Raw genomic sequence first — 18,760 nt, 5'->3', positions numbered from 1 at the left:
AACTAAGCACTAGTTCTTATAGATATTATGTATTAATGTATTAATCTCAGTTAGCCAGTACGCAAAAAGTGTGTGAACGGATTTTCGCAAAGACGTAAATACTGACTCTCTTCTTCTTCTCACTGATATGTGGGTGTCAGAAATGGAAAGTTGTGCAGTGCCACCTTGTGTACATGGGTATTTGTGATTTTCAATAAGCACCATCTACTGTAAGGGAGTGAATTTGCACTTTCATTTCAGCGTGTTACCCATGTTTAATGCATGGGTGTGAACACAAGAAAACATGTTGAAAAACAGACCGTTTAACACGCTGCGAAAAATGTCCCGTGTGAACAGGCCTTTACAGAAAGCTTTCCATAACTGAGAAACAAACTGGGGTCCACGGTCAGACACTAAGTCCTAGGGGACACCATGTAGCCAAAGACATGGTTAGTCACAAGGTCTGCGGTCTCACGGGCTGTGGGGAGCTTTGGGAGAGCAATAAAGTGTACTGCCTTAGAAAAACGATCTATGATGGTCAGGATGGTGGTTTTACCTTGCGAGGGAGGCAGACTGGTGACTAAGTCTAAGGCAATATGGAACCAGGGGCAGCTGAAAACAGGCAAGGGTTGCAGCAGGCCGGCCGGTGCATGGTCTGAGGCTTTGCTCCTGGTGCTCATGGTACAAGCATTGACGAAGGCCCGGGTGTCGGCTTCCATGGTCGGCCACCAGAAACATCGCTTCAGCAGGCCTAGGGTGCAATTGGAGTCAGGGCGGCAGGCAAATCAGGAGCAGTGACCCCACTGGAGGACATGGGAACATACAGAGTCCAGTACAAACAGACAACTAGGAACACTATTACCTGGATTAGGTTGGGTGCATTGTGCTCTCCAGACCACCACCTCGATCTCCTATCTGACAACCCCCACAACACAGGAGGAAGGGAGTATGGTGTCGGGATTTAGGTCCTCCTCTTCGAGGGCGAATTGGCGGGAGAGCATGTCCGGTTTAGTGCTCTTAGAGCCCAGATGGTAGGTGATGGTAAAATTTAAATCAACCAAAGAACAAGGCCCAGCATGCCTGATGGGAGTTCAGATGCTTGGCAGACTGGTTCTCGTGGTCGGTCCAAACAATGAAAAATTGTTCGGCTCCCTCAAGCCAATGCCTCCATTTCTCCAACGCCAACTTAACAGCTAGTAGCTCACGACTGAGAATGTGTACCACATTATGAAGCGCAAAATAAGGCAACGAAGGCCCCTTACAATCGTGCAGCTAAAGAAATGCATAATGGATGAATGGGGGAAAATTGCACTTGCTAAACTTAATCAACTGGTGTCTTCAGCGCTAAAACGCTTAATAAGTGTCATTAAATAAAAAGTGATGTCACACAGCGGTAAACAGTCGACTGTCCCAACAGTGGGGAGTGTGTTGTAGTAATCAGATTTGAAAGTGTGATGTTATTTTCAAAAATAAATTAAATTCACAAAGTAAAACATCAAATGATGTGTAAATAATGTGTTTTCAATATAGCACAGGGTGAATTTTATTTTCAAATGAGTCTTTTGGTTTGTTTTTTTGCACTTCCTATACTTTTTCGGAATTGGGGTTGTGCACTTAATTAAAACCAAAGGTTCACTCATGTTGGCCTACAGTATGCGCCAATCTGTGTTCGTTATAAATAACTAACAAACATGTCTAAAAATGAATACTGACTTTCCTTCATGTAGTTTTCCACCTAAAATATCAGCCATACTAAGACATTTTGTTCATTTCACATGTATGCCTAATGTGCATAGCAACAAACATGTTTTTAGTTCCCTGATGATCTAAAGGGGAAGTAACTTTGTTTCTACTGGACTACTATCCCCCAGATGGTCTCATTACTTGACCTGTGTACAAATATAACTACCAACATTTCTTGAACAACCACTTTGGCTCCAGATCAGAGAGTTGCATCTGTATTTCTGACATTATTAGCTCTTGAAGGATGGTGGAAGCTCAAAATTCAGCTGTACTTGAAGTAGAAGATTTTATAGAGTACTGTTATCCTGAATCAAATGTCTCATGTGTGAAAATGTCTCATAATGTGGTGGCAAAAACTGTATTATATTCGATACTGGTGTTTGCAATGGCCATTACAATTGTAGGGAATTTTGTGGTCATCATCTCTATAGCTCATTTCAAACAACTTCACACACCTACAAACATTTTGGTGATGTCTCTGGCTCTGGTGGATCTACTTCTGGGAGTCACAGTCATGCCTTTCAGCATGGTCAGGACTGTGGATGGCTGCTGGTACTTCGGAAAGGAATTCTGCTATTGGCATTCTACTTTTGACTTTCTCTTCACCGGTGCATCAATCTTTCATCTGATTTCTATTGCTACAGATCGATATCAAGCTGTGTGCTATCCACTTCAGTACCCTACAAGAATAACTCTACCTGTCGCAGGTTTTATGGCAGCTCTGAGTTGGATTTTGGCTACAGTGTATGCTTTCAGCACTGTGGGTTCAAAAGCAAATGAAGCAAACTTACAAGATTACATTGCATCTATAGATTGTTTTGGAAATTGTTTCTTTTTGGTTAATGCGATATGTGCTTCTATAAGTACATCTCTTTTTTTCATTTTGCCCGTCTGTATTATGATTGGTCTGTATGCTCAAATATTTCTGGTTTCAGAAAAGCATGCAAGGAAAATGGAGGGCACAAAACAGAACAGAACTGATATGACCTCAAACAAAATTTTTCAAAAGGTGAAGCATGAGAAAAAAGCAGCAAAAACTCTTGGGATTGTTGTGGGTGCATTTAATTTATGCTGGATGCCATATTTCATTACATCTGTTGTTGATCCTCTTTACAACTTTACCACTCCTGCAATCGTATATGAACTATTTGTGTGGTTGGGTTACATTAATTCAACATTCAACCCCATCATATATGGCCTTTTCTATCCATGGTTCAGGAAAACACTGTATCTCATTGTTACACTAAAAATATTTGCTCCTAACTCCTCGGACATAAAAGTTTATGCGGCTTGAAAGAAATTTTAATACTTAAATAGTTTGAATACTAAAAAGTATTTATTGCTTAAAATAGATATGGACAATGAAGAGAACAGATTGTATTTGAATTGGTATGCACTCATTATTTGGGTACACTATAATAACTGGATTAATCATGTCTTGGGTCTAACAAGCTTGATAGTGTTGAAATGGCTATTACTTGGCCATTTAAATGGCCAGTGTTTCACAGTAGCCAAGGCCTTGTTCCAGAAAAGAGGGGCTTGTGATGCTTGTGCAAGTTGCTTTGACAGAATGAGTAGAGGACAATTTTAATTAAATTGTGCAAATAAAAAGAGATTAATCAGTGGTTATATTTGACAAACTTGTAGATAATGTTTGTGCTTATAAAAAAGGTTTGGGGAAATGTGTACCGTTTCCCAGTATACCGCTAACTATAACGATCGATGTGTCCACACATCTGCCAGGAATGCAGGATGCCTCATAGATTTTCAATGAATACAAGTGTTCTACAGGATTACAAAGTTTCATATGTGACAGTGAATGTGTTATGGATATTACACACCCAGGAATGTGAAAAGATAATTTAGGTTTTCCCATTTCGTTAGATACTTTATGTATCTATGTATGTTTTTCATGCATAGAAGTCTAATGTTTGTGCCAAATCATCCTGTACTTGCTGTCTCATTGTGTGACATAAACAATGTATTACTGATGATCAGAGTGACAGCACACAGGCTGATATAATCCTGTACGTCTCATTCGTTTTTAATAACCAATATTAGATAAGAGTGCAAAGTAAACAGCTTTTGACAGTAACACACCTTTGATACCTGTGAGAGATTCTCCGTTATTAAATGTAAAACGTGAAAAAAGGCCTCTTGAGCATATTAGATTAGATTTGATTGTAAATCAATACATTCCTTCATTCTCATTTTGTAGTTATCAATAATGAAAAACCTGAATTGAATATAACGGTCAATTATAATTCGTAAGATGATCACTTCTGCATTTTTTCAGATTGGTACAAACAATATTTGTGATCCTTTGCTCTCACTGACTAAGAAAATGCTTTTCTGATTGTCTCGCACAACTTCAGTTATCAGTAATGACTTACTAGGCCAAAATATTTCACATAATCACAGACAGATCTAAGCTCCAGATCAAATCTCTAGTACTTGTAGCTTTGTTTTGCGATCATTTTCTGATTGCAGTCTATTAAACATACTGCTAAAATGTTAGAGGTTAAGCAACAAATCTGAAGCACAAGTCTAGTCCATTAACATGTAGTAATATAAAAAGACTGGTTAGACAGCATGCAATAAGCATAGTTAGTATAGTATAAGTATAAAAAGTGAGTCATTTAACACTCATATTTCAACATAGGCTGGAAACATTAGTGTGGCACTGCATATTTTTCACTATTCAATATTTTTGCATGGCCAGTAGTTTGAGAGGCCAGGATCAGGAATCTAGTGCATAAGTGCCAATAAAGGGGCGGGGGAATAATAAACATCACTCAGAACAACAGAATGCACCCAAAGAATGGCAAATAGGACAACAGGACTTGACTAGATCCCAACAAAATTTGCGGTACCAGTAATATTACAGCTGGCAAAGAGAAAGAGAAAGTGCTCCCAATCATTGGTGTTGTGAAACTGCTGAAAAGAGGAAACGCAGGCAACAGCAAGTGGCAAAAACTACTGTATGTCCCCAGGAAAGTCTTTTTCATTGCAATACTTAAGAAGTTACATAACAAGTGCAACAACTCAGGAGGCAAAACCAGGTCTGCAGCAGGAAATTGGTGACTTTTTCTCACTCCGAAAAGTCAGCGCCCACTGTTAATTTGCAGACCTTGGGTAAACTGTGTTGGTGTTGGATGTTGTACTGTGCAGGTGCTGTTGAATATAACTATATTGGAATTCAAGTTCAATACATTATCATTTTCAAGAACATATAGCTCAAACAAATCAAAACAAAATCAACCTTTGGCCCTTTCCTTTTCATGCTATCCCTTGGCCTATTGCTTTGTCTGCCAGGGCCTTAATTTGCAGTGATGTATATTCATAATACCCTGAGTCATGTTAGAATTCACGTATTGTTTTGCAAACACTTATGTTATTAATAATGGGTTATATGAAATAAATAAATCAAATCAAATCAAATCCAGGAAAAAAGAAAAATCCCTTTCTGACAAATAATGCTTAACATTATTGGACTGGTCTAGATAGTATATAGGCCATTAAGATCATAAATCAAACATTTAAATCTAAAGGTGAGATCTGTACCATTTTTTAGTCAAAGATGACAGCTATCTTTGCATTTGTACGTATTTAATTGCATAATAATAGCATAAATAACTCTTTACTAAAACTAGTTAGCAAATATGACTACTGACTTTCTTAAAGTAAGAATCATTTTTTTTTTTACATGAGACTGCAGATCAAAGACTGTTGCACATAGTTTCAGGTTGAATGATGCTGGAAGCTGCAAATTCATCTTTACTGGAAGGAGCAGATTTGAATGAGTACTGTTATCCCGATTCAAATGTCTCCCGTGTGGGAAATGCTTATCCTAAGGCCAGTAAAATGGTAAAAAGGTTTTATATTTTTGGGCTCAGGAATGGTCGTTACAATTCTAGGGAATTATGTGGATATTAATTCCATAGCTCATTTTAAACAACTTCACATGCCTACACATATTTTGATAGTGTCACTGGCACTGGTTTATGGCATACAACAGATATGAACAGTTAAGGGCAGTGATCACATTTATTTTCATTCTGATGAATAACGAATAAAAATAACGTCCTTTTTGGCATGTCACGAATTAGAGAATATCATAAATTCCTGTGAAAGTTTAATCAACAGGTCTCATATGGAACAAAGCAAGACCAACTAGAACAGTCAAACAGTGAAACTACTAAACCATACTGATTAGAGTTTTATAATTTCATTTGATAATTTATGTTTCTGTGTATGTTTCGCATGCACAGAATTCTAATGTTTGGGCCAAGTCATCATATACTTGCTCTTTCTTTGTGTGAAATAAACCCATGTACTGCTGGTGACCACACAGGCTGATGTAATCTTGAAGAGGTCTAATTAGTCTGTGGTTTCAGATGACATCAATTAGATGAGAGTGTGAAGTCAACAAGCTATTTTTGCCAGTAACAACTTTGATTGCAAGGATACCTGTGAGAGATTCTCTGTCACATAAACTTGACACTAATTTGTTTTGATTCATGGAAGCAAAATATTTGTGCAACATCATTTTGTCTCTCAGTACTGCAAACGATCAGGGAATTATTGTTTTGATAATAATTAGGTAGTCCTAATAAACAACAATAACCATTTGTATGAGAGTGTGAAGTCAAGGAGTTATTTAGTCAGAAACACCTTTAATTAGAAGGATACCTGTGAGAGATTCTCCATCATTAAATGTGCGAGGTGATAACTGCTCTCTTGAGTACCTTAGACACTTGTAAATCAAAACATTACCACATCGTTCAGTTGTAAATGGTTATCTTTGAATGTTTATCCATAATGCAAGGACTGAATTGAATAAAAGAGTCAACTGTAATTTGTAAAATGATCATTTCTTCATTATAATCAAATGCAAAGAATACATCTGAACTGAAATGGTCACTGCCTAACAAAGTGCTTTTCTTATTATGTGTCACACAACTTAGGTTGTCTAAGTTGTGTGACACATTAATCTATGCATGAATTTAAGCAATATATCTGTTGGTACCCATGCAGTTTAGCACAAGAATAGCTTGAGGTTTTGTTTTTACAGACCTAAAACTTAAAAGGAGTAGCAAAAAGGTTGAGCCACCCCCAAATCCCAACTGCACTGGACATTTCTGTTGGCAATATGAGACCATATGTAAATTACACACCAACAAAACTAAACTAGGCACATGCTAAAAGCTGGAAGGTAATTCAAACGCTGAATAACCCTCTGTACACAGACCCACACTTATTTGTAGGGTACACAAATTATGATATAGCAAATAATCCCTGCTGTCAGGTCAGCGCCATATCTACAACTCCAAGAATGCATCACGGCCTACAAACATGGCCACTGCAAACTGGAGTCCCCAATCTGCTTTGCGGCCTACAGACACGGTATCGCTCAGTGTTGAGTATTCTTCTGACATGCCAAGCCTTATTATTGTGCCTGTATATGTCGTTATAAACCATTTTAACCTGCACCTGCAGCCCTCTCTGCCAAGCAAAACACTTGCCAAGCAAACACAATCAAGCAGGTATGCTTGATTAGCCACTGTCTTTAGAGGACCCAGGCTGTCTTACTGAAAAGCAGCAGCAGCTAGGCATGACAAGCCCCAAGCTAGCTCAGCCACAGAGTTTGCACTAGCTCTCAGAACTCTAGTCGCTGGCAGCAGCTGGAACAAGCCAGCACTTAAAACGGCCTAACATCAGGGTTTAAACCAGTTCATCCTCACCGTCGAGACGATCAAGTTTCCCTGGTTTCACGTATCGACCTGTCTATAACTTCTGTTAGGGAATTGAGGGGAGCGAAAGGTGGAATGGAATCCAGACAAAGCACCAAGTGCCACAGAGTCCATACAACTGGGACAGGCATAGTTAACCGTTGTGGAATGTCAAAAGCACATGCAAGTGAGACTTTGCTTTTATTGTGGCTCATCGTAATAACTATCGCATTTCTTTGCAGTTTTAAAAACTCTCTCAACCCTCAAAGTTCAACGTGAGTCGGAAAATGTATGGCACAGTTTCGTCTTCTGCATTGTTTCAAGAGTATCAGTAATTGTGTAAGTCATAATGCAGAATTTGGGGATCAATATTTCTGCACAGACAGTAGTTTTAGAGGCCAGGATCAGTAATGTATATTGGCATGTATTCGGGGGGGGGGTCAATTTCAACAGTGCTTAAGTGTCAGAATAAAGGGGCAATTCACAAACATCACTTATGCATCAGTCAAAACAATAGAACACACACAAAGAACAGCAAACAGAGAAGGACTTGACCACATCCCAGCAAAACTGGTGGTACCAGTACTGTGAAAACATGGACAAAGCTGCTGGACACCAGTTGGCAAAGACAGAGTGTCCTCAATTGTTGCTATTTTGAAAATGGTGCAGAAGAAAAACAGACAGCAACAACTGTCACAAAATGCCACCCTGTTAGAACTGTGACTATCGTTTCTTCCTGTAGCATCGCTTTGCCTCTTTCACCGTTCTGCACACACTGTAGCCTCATGTTATAGGCAGCGGTGAGCTATCTCAGAGCATCATGGATGGTTTTATCCACCCACAACTTCTGGTTGGGAAATGTTCTGATGATGGTTTTGTGGACTGCATCATCCACCAGTTTCCAGATAAATCCCACAACTCCTTCCATAAACTCATTGATGTCATCAGAGCTGTGCTTCAACATGTCCCAGTCTGCCTCATCTAGGAGTATCCTGCAAAGCAGCCACAGATTGGTCCGTCCAGTGAGCGACCTACCTATGAACCAGAACTTCCTGTTTCAGCCTTTATTTGTATCTAGGCATGGTCCAATATTCCAAACAGTGGTTGAGACTGTCTGAGGTGGAATATAAACGGCACTGACTATGACCGAGGTAAATTCCAGAGGAAGGTAGAAATGGCTATATTTAATGGTCAGGATCTCCAGGTTGGGAGTGCAGTAGCACGTGAGAGGGATAAGGCACGTGCTGTTGCACCAGCTGCTGTTTACCATCAGACAAACTCCACTTCCCCTTGACTTCCCAGACTCTATTACTCTGTCCATGCAGTAAAACGAGAAGATCTCAGATCTCATCTCATGAATCTGTGATCTCATGTATACAGAAGTGGTTAGACAGCACTTTCCTCCAAATGTGTTACACTTTGCTGTGACAGAGCATGAACAGCAGTTCGAAAAGATGTGGAGGTTTTCAAACTCAACAGTTCTCTGGCAGGCCTTTGATGTGAACTCTCAGTCTAGCAATGAACAATGAACCTTAACCTCGGAGGCACAACAAAAAGTACTGAACTTGGCTAGTTAGAGAGTGAGCCAGTAAAATATTTATTTAAACCTTTAAATATACAAGCGAGATGTGCAACATTTCTTGTCCTTAAGCCACAATTGACAGTTGTCTATACATTTTTAAATATTTAGTAACAGACATTAAATAAATATTAAATACAAATCTATGTTCATTGTAGTGTGTATATATATGTAGATAGATAGATAGATAGATAGATACAGTTTCCTGTTGATCAAAGAGGGGTGTAACTTTGTTGCTATTGGACTACTATTTCCCAAGCGGTCTCTTTACTCAACTAGTAAGTAAATATAACTACTAGCATTTCTTAGACCGCAAATCAAAAGCTGTTCTACACACGTTTGACATCTTCAGATTGAAGGATGCTCGACGTTCCAAATTCATCTTTATTAGAAGCAGCAGATTTGAGAGAGTACTGTTATCCTGAATCAAATGTCTCCTGTGTGAAAATTTCTCAAAATGTAGTGGCTAGAACCGTGCTATATTCATTACTGGTGTTTGCAACAGTTATTACAATTCTAGGGAACTCAATGGTCATCATTTCTATAGCTCATTTCAAACAACTTCACACACCTACAAACATATTGGTGATGTCTTTGGCTCTGGTGGATCTGCTTCTGGGACTCACAGTCATGCCGTTCAGCATGGTCAGGTCTGTGGATGGCTGCTGGTACTTCAGCGAAGAATTTTGCTTTTGGCATTCTAGTTTTGACTTCTTGTTCACCGGTGCATCAATTTTCCACCTGATTTTTATAGCTGTAGATCGTTATCAAGCTGTGTGCCATCCGCTTCAGTATCCTACAAGAGTGACTAAACGTGTTGCATGGCTTATGGCAGCTTTGAGTTGGACTATAGCTGCAGGGTACTCTTACAGTCTACTGTTAACAAAAGCAAATGTGGAAAACCTGGATGACTACGCTGCATCTATAAACTGCTTGGGAAGCTGTATTTTTTTGATCAATGCACTATGTGCTGTTTTAAGCACATTTATAGGTTTAATTTTGCCATGCTCCTTCATGATTTGTCTGTATGCTCAAATATATTTAATTTCCACAAGGCATGCAATTAAAATTGGGGCCACAAAACAAAGCAGACACAACAGAACTATAAAGGTTTCACAAAGGGTAAAACATGAAAACAAAGCAGCAAAAACCCTTGGAATCGTTGTAAGTGCATTCCATTTCTGTTGGATGCCATATTTCATTACATCTGTTGTTGATCCTTTTTTGAACTTTACCACCCCTCCTAGTCTTTATGAAGTGTTTGTGTGGTTGGGTTACATTAATTCAACTTTAAACCCCATCATATATGGTCTTTTCTATCCATGGTTCAGAAAAGCACTGTACCTCATTCTTACACTGAAAATATTTGCTCCTAACTCCTCGGACATAAAGGTTTATGCAACCTGATGTTATATATATTATAATTAGCACAGAATGAATTTGTTTTAAATGTTTTTTGTTTGTTTGTTTAATTCAATACAGATGACATGTCACCAATCCTTTAACATAGAATTATACATGCCCAACACTTTCGCTTTCATGATGTACATCAGTGTAGACTCTAATATAAAGGTCTGCCAGTATTTCACAGTAGTTAGGAACATTTACAATTAAAAATCTGTTTATATTAAAAGCCTCAATCCTAAAGAAATACTCTAACAGAAGCTTTGACACAGAATTGGATACAATAACATCATTTTAAAATGCTACTGTTTTATTCACTCAGTGTGGGGCAGGAATACTGGATTCAACTTTGTTTCATTGCACCTAAGAACAGTATCATTCAACAAAATGTGTACTTTTCCAAGTGTGTTTAGTTACTATACTATATAGTAAATTTATGTCATATTACAATTTTATTTATTATATCCATTAGGGTGAGTTGATAGGCAGTGTGTATAATAAATTGGTATAAATGTAGTAATGTACTAATAAATAAATTTTGCATTAAATATGACAGGAAGAGCCTATTTATTCCATAACAGATGCAATGCACTAACAATAACCATTTGAACAGACTAAACAAGAAACGTCTATATTTTAAGCTTTATTTTAAACTGTCATTTTCCAAGCAAGATGAAGCACAACTGCAATGAAATCACTAGCAAGCCCCAATCTCTATCAATCAAAGAGACTAGTGAGATCCCTGGTATGGCAATACTGCCAAGGCCTCATTGAGATTATATGACATATATGTCTAAATCTAGATCTATATCCAAGTCTATATCTCTGGTAAACATCAATATTTTCAATGGTATATGCTTCCTGAAGACAGAAAACATCACCAAATAATCATTACTGAGGTCGAGTTTAACTCACTAATAGATACCATTTTGCTGGCAAGCACAAATCAGCCGTAAAACAAGCAAAATAAATCAGCCACTGTGGCTAGTGGTGTTTAAAAAAAAATCTTTTTCATGCTATCCCTTGATCACATCCTTTACTGTCAGGGCCTCAATTTTTCACTGAAATGCTGATGATATCTACTACGCACTTCTTTGCCAACAATCACTCAGGAATCACGTATTTAAAATATTAAATTAGATACGGAATCAATTATTGTAACATACTTTCTTATTTTAGGCCCTTAGTGTTCTTCCTTTATAGGTATATTTCTATAAATCTCATCATTAATAGTGAGGGTATGATGGTTATTTTCCACCCTACAATTTAGAGCCTGGGCATAACTTTAACCCCTAAACCCCCCCTTAAATCAGACACTCACTAAAACTTTGTACACTGTCAAATATTAAAGGTAATGAAACACTGGTCTACATGCTTAATAACATCTGAACAAGATTAGAGAAGTTGTAAACACACTAGAGTATGCAAACAAAAAAACTCAATAATTTCCAACAGATCCATACATTGTAATATGGATTCAGATGTCCAAATGAATAAACGAGCTGGGTAAATTATAGACTGCTCACACGTGATGCTTAGCAGCACTGGACATAGATGGTTAGTAATATTCAACATTATGGTGAAACCTGTCATTTATAATATTTTACCAAAAGATTAACAAAAGAAAATTTCAAAGACTAATCCATGTTAAAATTAAAAACCAGTTACATATTTGCATGGCCAGTATATACAATTTTTTGGTCCACGTTGTTCAGAAGTAAAGGTAATTCCATTCCTATTAGACTATTATGTCCCAGGTGGTCTCTTTCACCCAGCAGGATGCAAATATAACTTCTTGCTCTTCTAACAAACAGAATCATTTGATACACGATCTTTTATGAGACACAACTGTTACACATATTTTTAATACTCTGATGCTGAAGGATGCCAGGATCTCTTAGTTACTTACAAGAAGCAGCAGATTTTAAAGTTTACTGTTTTCCTGATTACAATGCCTCTTGTCTCAAAAATCCTCACAATGTGGCAACTCAAACTGTGTTGTATTTTATACTGGTGTTTGCAATGACTATTACAATTATAGGGAACTCTTTTGTCATCATATCTATAGCTCATTTTAAACAACTTCAAACACCTACAAACATTTTGGTGATGTCTCTAGCACTGGTGGATCTACTTCTGGGAATCACAGTCATGCCGTTCAGCATGATCAGGTCTGTGGACGGCTGCTGGTACTACAGCAAAGAATTCTGCTTTTTACACTCTAGTTTTGACATGTGCCTCACTGGAGCATCTATTTTCCATCTGATTTCTATCGCAATCGATCGATATCAAGCTGTGTGCTATCCACTTCAGTACCCTACAAGAGTGACTAAACCTGTTGCATGGTTTATGGTAGCTGTGAGTTGGACTGTAGCAGTAGTGTACTCTTACAGTCTCTTGTTAACAAAAGCAAGTGTAGACAACGGATTCACAGATTGCTTGGGAAGTTGTAGCCTTTTTATGAATGCACTATGGGCTATTTTGAGTATTGTTACAGGTTTCTTTTTACCATGCTCTGCTATGATTGGTCTGTATGCTAAAATATTTTTTATTTCAAATAAGCATGCAAGAAAAATTGAAGGTGTGAAGCAGGGCAGAACGGACGTGGCTTTAACCAAGTTTTCACAAAGAGCGAAACATGAGAACAAAGCAGTAAAAACTCTTGGAATTGTTGTAGGTGCCTTCAATTTTTGCTGGATGCCATATTTCCTCACCTCTCTACTCGATCCTTTTATTAACTTTGCCACCCCTATATTACTCTATGATGTCTTTGTCTGGTTGGGTTACATTAATTCCACTTTAAACCCCATCATATATGGCTTTTTCTATCCTTGGTTCAGAAAAACACTGTATCTCATTGTTACACTAAAAATATTTGCTCCTCATTCATCTGACATGAAAGTGTATACATCGTAACAACAATTTATTGACCTACAAACAGAGGAGGCCCATTAGTTAGTTATGTCTGGGATGAAAATATTGAAACAAACTGTTGTATGATATATTCAATGTGGTTAGACACACTTTGCACAGTAATTGTTTATTTCCTTAATTCTAAAGGCCTGTGTCATGGAGCATTTTATATGTAGTTGTCTTGGATCCAAATATAATTAGAAAATTATTATTTCACTAAGTGTTGACATTTGGGAAAATGTGTACATTTCACAGTATGTCTTTATGGTATGAGCAACAACAGAAGGCTGGATACATTTTCATGTAATACAGCTTTACTGTATTACAATGTCATATCATTTGTTAGGATCAGAATTAAAACAAAAATGTAAATGAATTGTGAGCTGGCTGTCGTACTAATATAATTATCCTACTAATTAAAACTGCAAATATACTATGGACATTGGTCAATGCTGGTGATTACACCTGTCTTATTCTTTGAAGAAGAAAAAAAGTCTACGTATGCTTTGTCTTGTTTTGACTTTTGTGAAGCCTTTTCACACATGTAAAGTATATCCTCAATGTCAATTAATTCCCTTGTGCTGGAAAATATAATTTAGTTGAAATTTTACCTGTGCAATTTGAGTTTGCTGAATCTGTAGTCAGTTAAAAAGGTTTTAAACTATTGTCTATCATCCTTGAGTCTTATATAACCAGATATGGAGGCTGCTCCAAGTGAACAGAGTTTAGTTTCAGAGAGGTAAGAAGGGGCAAATCAACAAAGTGCTTTAATAAGAATTTTTTTTAACTGAATGCTGAAACAAGTAGCCAGTATAGTTGCTGAAGGACAAGAGTGATATGGACAGATTTCTTGGTATGTCTGGGTAATAAAGCAGCAGTGTTTTGGATATATTAAAGTTTGTGAAGGAATTTGAGTTGGTGAACTGAGAAAAGTGAAAGTGATTAATAAACACATGGACTAAAAAAAAACTTTTAAACATTTTCTGCACCATCGAATGAGTGTGTTTCAATGCACACCTTGGGTGATCCTAATTCTAGTGCTGAATAATTGCTATTCTTACTACATTTGACTTTTTTTGTGGCGATGCGATACAGGCATCAATTGTAGGCATGTGGCCTAGACACGGGATAGCAAGGAAACTTCACTCCACAACATGAGCAGTGCTTCGCCACAGGCACACTAGACTAGTCAGTCTGATGGCAAAGAATGAAAAAAATATAGCAGAGAGGAAGAACCCAGCTAGGCAGGGAGAATAAGAGAAGTGATAACTGCAAACTGTGTGGTCAGTGATAGCTAATATGGGTAGCAATGCTAACAATTGAACACCAAGTTGAGCTGGAGGGCATCACACAGTCAGTATAATTTTTAACCATAAAAATTCTACATGATGCATGAGGCAGATTGACTGAAGGCCTCTCAATTGAGTATTCCTGAATTCAGAGTACTGCCAACCCAGAATCACTGGGAGGACAGTGCTGGGTGGTTAATGGTAAATGGTCTGCACTTATATAGCACCTTTGTGATGAGGGGTGTTGGTAATGGCTCTCTGCACAAGAAATGATGGCTAAGCCACAACAGCACGTCGGTGCAATGATGTTTATTTACAGTGTCTGTGGTGATACAAACAGTCCCAAAAATCAGAAAAAAAAAGTGCACAAACAAGTATATCCTTAATGCCACTATGAATAAGCACTTCATTTACAAATGTACTCCTAAACTCCACCGAAATTCCTCCAACCTACCACAACTTCCTTCTTAACATCCCCCCATTCTTATGAAGCAGAAGCTCTGCACAAAAGGAATGTACTATATTGATCCAAGAGGCACATATCAGGTAAGTATCACACATCAATGGCAGCAGAGCTGCTATCGGGAGCAACTTGGGATTCAGTGTCTTGCCCAAGGACACTTTGGCATATGGAGGCATGTGGGTCGGGAATCGAACCACCAACCCTATGATTAGTGAACAACCCACTCTACCACCTGAGCCACAGCTGCCCCAGTTAATGACTACACCACCAGCCAGGGCTGTTTGTGGAAAAAGGGCCCCCCAAAAAAACAAACAAACAAAAAAACGCTGGCCAGGAAAACAAACAGACCTTGGATGTGAAAAAATGTGGTAATCACTAATCATCACTCATTTATAGATTATGTTATACAAGGGCGATGGTAGCTCAGTGGTTACGACATTGGACTACTGCCAAGGTGACACTGCTGGCCCTTGAGCAAAGGATCTTAACCCTCACCTGCTCATAAATGAGATCAATCTAAGTCGCTTTGTATAAGGGTGTCTGCCAAATGCCATATAATTTATAGTTCTGCCAAAAACCTGCCATTCATGAAACCTGCCCTACATCAATAAAGTAAATGCTTACCTAAATGCATGCTTATAAAGAACCTGAAACCATGCCACAGTACAGACCTGCTGGTTCTGTATAGCTATTGCAATTACAAGTGATACTTAGCACTATTGCTATATTATTTTTTTTCATTACATTAGGAATTGATTGTGTGTGTGCGTGAGGTTGTCTGAGAGCGAGAAAGAGAAAATCATGTATTTATTTATTTTTCACACCAAATTGTTGAGGCCCCCACTTTGAAAACCACTGCATTAGAAGATGGGTAAATTGTGGCCATGAAGAGACGCACATGGTCACAAATAATACACAAATAGGCTGTGGCATTCAAGTGATGACTGAAGACTGGTATTAATGGGCCCAAAGTGTGCCAAGAAAACATTCCCCACACCATTACACCACCTCAATCAGCCCAGATTGTTGGCATAAGGCAGGTTGAATAGGGAGCAGAGCCAGAAAAAGCCCTGTCACACATAGATTTTAAGCGTGTTTGTGGAACAGTTAACAAATTGCACTGTGAGGAGCGCAGTCTGCGATTTGGGGTGTAAGGGATTAATAAAGCAGATATATAATGAGGAGCCAAGCCATGTAATGCCTTGTATGTCAACATCATAATTTTGATGGACATGGAACCTGACCAGAGCCGGTGCAAGGACTCCAAAACAGGAGTAATATGATCACATGTCCTGGTCCCAGTCAGGATCCTGGAGGCAGAGTTTTGTACATATTGAAGTTAATTGATTGTGGATTTAGAAACTCCGGCTAAAACAGCATTACAGTAATTTAGCCGAGTGACAACGAATGAGTTAATCAGCTTTTCAGCCACAGAGAAGTTTAGCATAGGGCGCAGTCTTGCTATATTTCTGAGGTGAAAAAAGGATGCTTTATGCTTTTTTTTGCTCTGAACAAAACAATGAAATGTGAGGCTGGTATCAAAAATTACTCCAAGGTTCCTCATTTTACTTTGAGTCTCTAGAACAGAGCCATCAACAAACAGAGACAGTGGACCAGCTTTGAGAATTTGATGACGGAAACCTACAAGCATAACTTCAGTTTTCCCACTCTTCAGGCACAGAAAATTATTATTCATCCACGTTTTTATCTCAGAAAAAAAGAGAAAGAAAACCAACATCAAGGTTTTCACCAGATTTTGAGTGAATGTAGATTTGGGTATTGTCAACATAAAAGTGATAATGGAGGCCGAGCGATCGCAGCAAATGCCCAAGTGGAGCTAGATCAATATTGAAGAGTACAGGGCCTAAAACTGAACCCTGAGGAACACCAGTGAGCACAGAGCTACTGTCAGACCTGTAACTACCCATAGAAATAAACTGGGAACAGTCAGTAAAATAGGATTTAAACAGTTTAAAACTGTCCCCGACACACCAAAAACACTTTTAAGGCGGGTAAGTAAAAGACCATGATCCACAGTAATGAAAGCAGCTCTATGATCAAGAAGAATAAGAATGGAAGTAGCTCCAGAATCAGAGGCCATCAATAAGTCATTGGTAACTTTGACCAATGCTGTTTCAGTACTATGAAATTTACAAAAACCTGACTGAAGGGGTTCAAAGAGGTGGAGGAATTAAGGAAGTGTATTAAAAGATTGTGCTCGTATCTTTTGCTTCTTGCTAATAAGACTCGTGCTAATAAGATTTTTTGAAACTGTTCAATTTTTGCATACTTTGGCTGATGCGAATTCTAGTGTTTGTTTTATTACTATTCCAGACAACATTTAGCCTTTTGTTCATGCTAATGCGTAGCAGCATTAGAGGGGTATTTGTAAACCCTACCAGACCTGCTGCCCTAGATGAGTGGGTCACTGTCAAAACAAACCATATACTCTGAATCTATAGGTCAGACATATTGGTATAAAACACTGACATGTTCACAAGGAGTCCGACAATGAAGTGGGTTATCAGCCTGTGTCTGAAGAACACACTTCCTCATCTCAGTGCAAAGACAGAGTGCCTTAGCTTGGTGAATATGTAAGCCTTTTCTTGTAAACAAGACACTGCATACATCCAGGAGAGTTATGTCTGCAGGACATCTCTAGACATTTACATTTATGGCATTTGGCAGAAGCCCTTATCCAGAGCTTACTTCTGTAAGTAACTCTGAAGTCACTTCCAATAAATACATCCTGAACCATGTGCTTGACTCAGTGGCCTAGCTGCAGGTTTTGCTGCAAAGTCGGTAGCAGTAGACGAGGAAAGGCAAACAGTGGATGGTGAGGCCAGTTATGGACCAGTGCTCTTCTGTCCCAGCAGGTTGCCTACAACTGGCTAACACAACATAACCGTGTTATGGTTATTACCACTACAACCTGAACGTTCCAGGCATCTTGGTGGAGACCATACACCAGCACAAAAAGACTAATCCTGGTGAGTCAGATTGACTGATGGCGTCTCAACTGAGTATTAGTGAATTCAGAGCACTGCCAACTCAGGATCAGCACTGGGAGGACAGTGCAGTGTACCACACAAACCAGGGCTATTTGTGCAAATCAGAAGAGGACCAGAATGCTGCAGGAAAATGGAGGGGGTCACTGGACGTGTTGTTACAGTGCAAAACACTAGCAATCATCTCTCGCTCATGCACACCCTCCACAAAATCCTGCCCTCCATGAAACCAGCCCTACACAATAATGTATATGATTTCCAGCATGTCAGTACATTGTAGTATGGCTTCAGGTCCTTTATAACAATTAATTTCATGTCAAAATTACTCAACTAGCTGTATAAACTATGTACTGCTCACAAATGATGCTCTGTAGCATTGGCCTTTGCTAGTTAGTTTTACATGACCAACTGTCCAGTAATGAGGTATTTGACATTTTAAGCAAAATATGTGTTCACATAGCAATTTTAATTCTGCTTTGTTCATAGGTGGAAGCAACTTTATTCCTACTAGACTATCTCCCAGTTGGTCTATGTAGCTAATATAACTTTCACCACTTTTGGGGGGAGGTGAGGATCATTTCATTCAGGACTGTTTAAGGCTGCAGGTCCACTTTTTTTCCAGATGCTTTCAACAGATTCATGTTAAAGGA

General features: G+C 38.6%; 2 protein-coding genes across 2 annotated transcripts in view; one reads left to right on the top strand and one right to left on the bottom strand.

Annotated features, from left to right (window-relative positions):
* The window catches only part of taar11 (trace amine-associated receptor 11), a 60,765-nt gene that overhangs the window by 23,477 nt on the left and 18,528 nt on the right, over nt 1-18,760 (bottom strand). The gene's annotated exons all lie outside the window — the stretch shown is intronic.
* Nucleotides 12,041-13,512, top strand: LOC128618253 (trace amine-associated receptor 13c-like). The gene has a single exon (XM_053641786.1). The coding sequence runs from the start codon at nt 12,322-12,324 to the stop codon at nt 13,351-13,353; it is 1,032 nt and encodes a 343-aa protein (XP_053497761.1). The 5' UTR covers nt 12,041-12,321; the 3' UTR covers nt 13,354-13,512.

The sequence above is a fragment of the Ictalurus furcatus genome, chromosome 2 (assembly GCF_023375685.1).
Source record: "Ictalurus furcatus strain D&B chromosome 2, Billie_1.0, whole genome shotgun sequence".
Lineage (NCBI taxonomy): Eukaryota > Metazoa > Chordata > Actinopteri > Siluriformes > Ictaluridae > Ictalurus > Ictalurus furcatus.
This window is presented reverse-complemented; position numbering and strand designations above follow the sequence as displayed.

Excerpts from the sequence above, each read along its gene's own strand:
- LOC128618253 (XM_053641786.1), top strand. The coding sequence starts at position 12,322 with ATGCCAGGATCTCTTAGTTACTTACAAGAAGCAGCAGATTTTAAAGTT.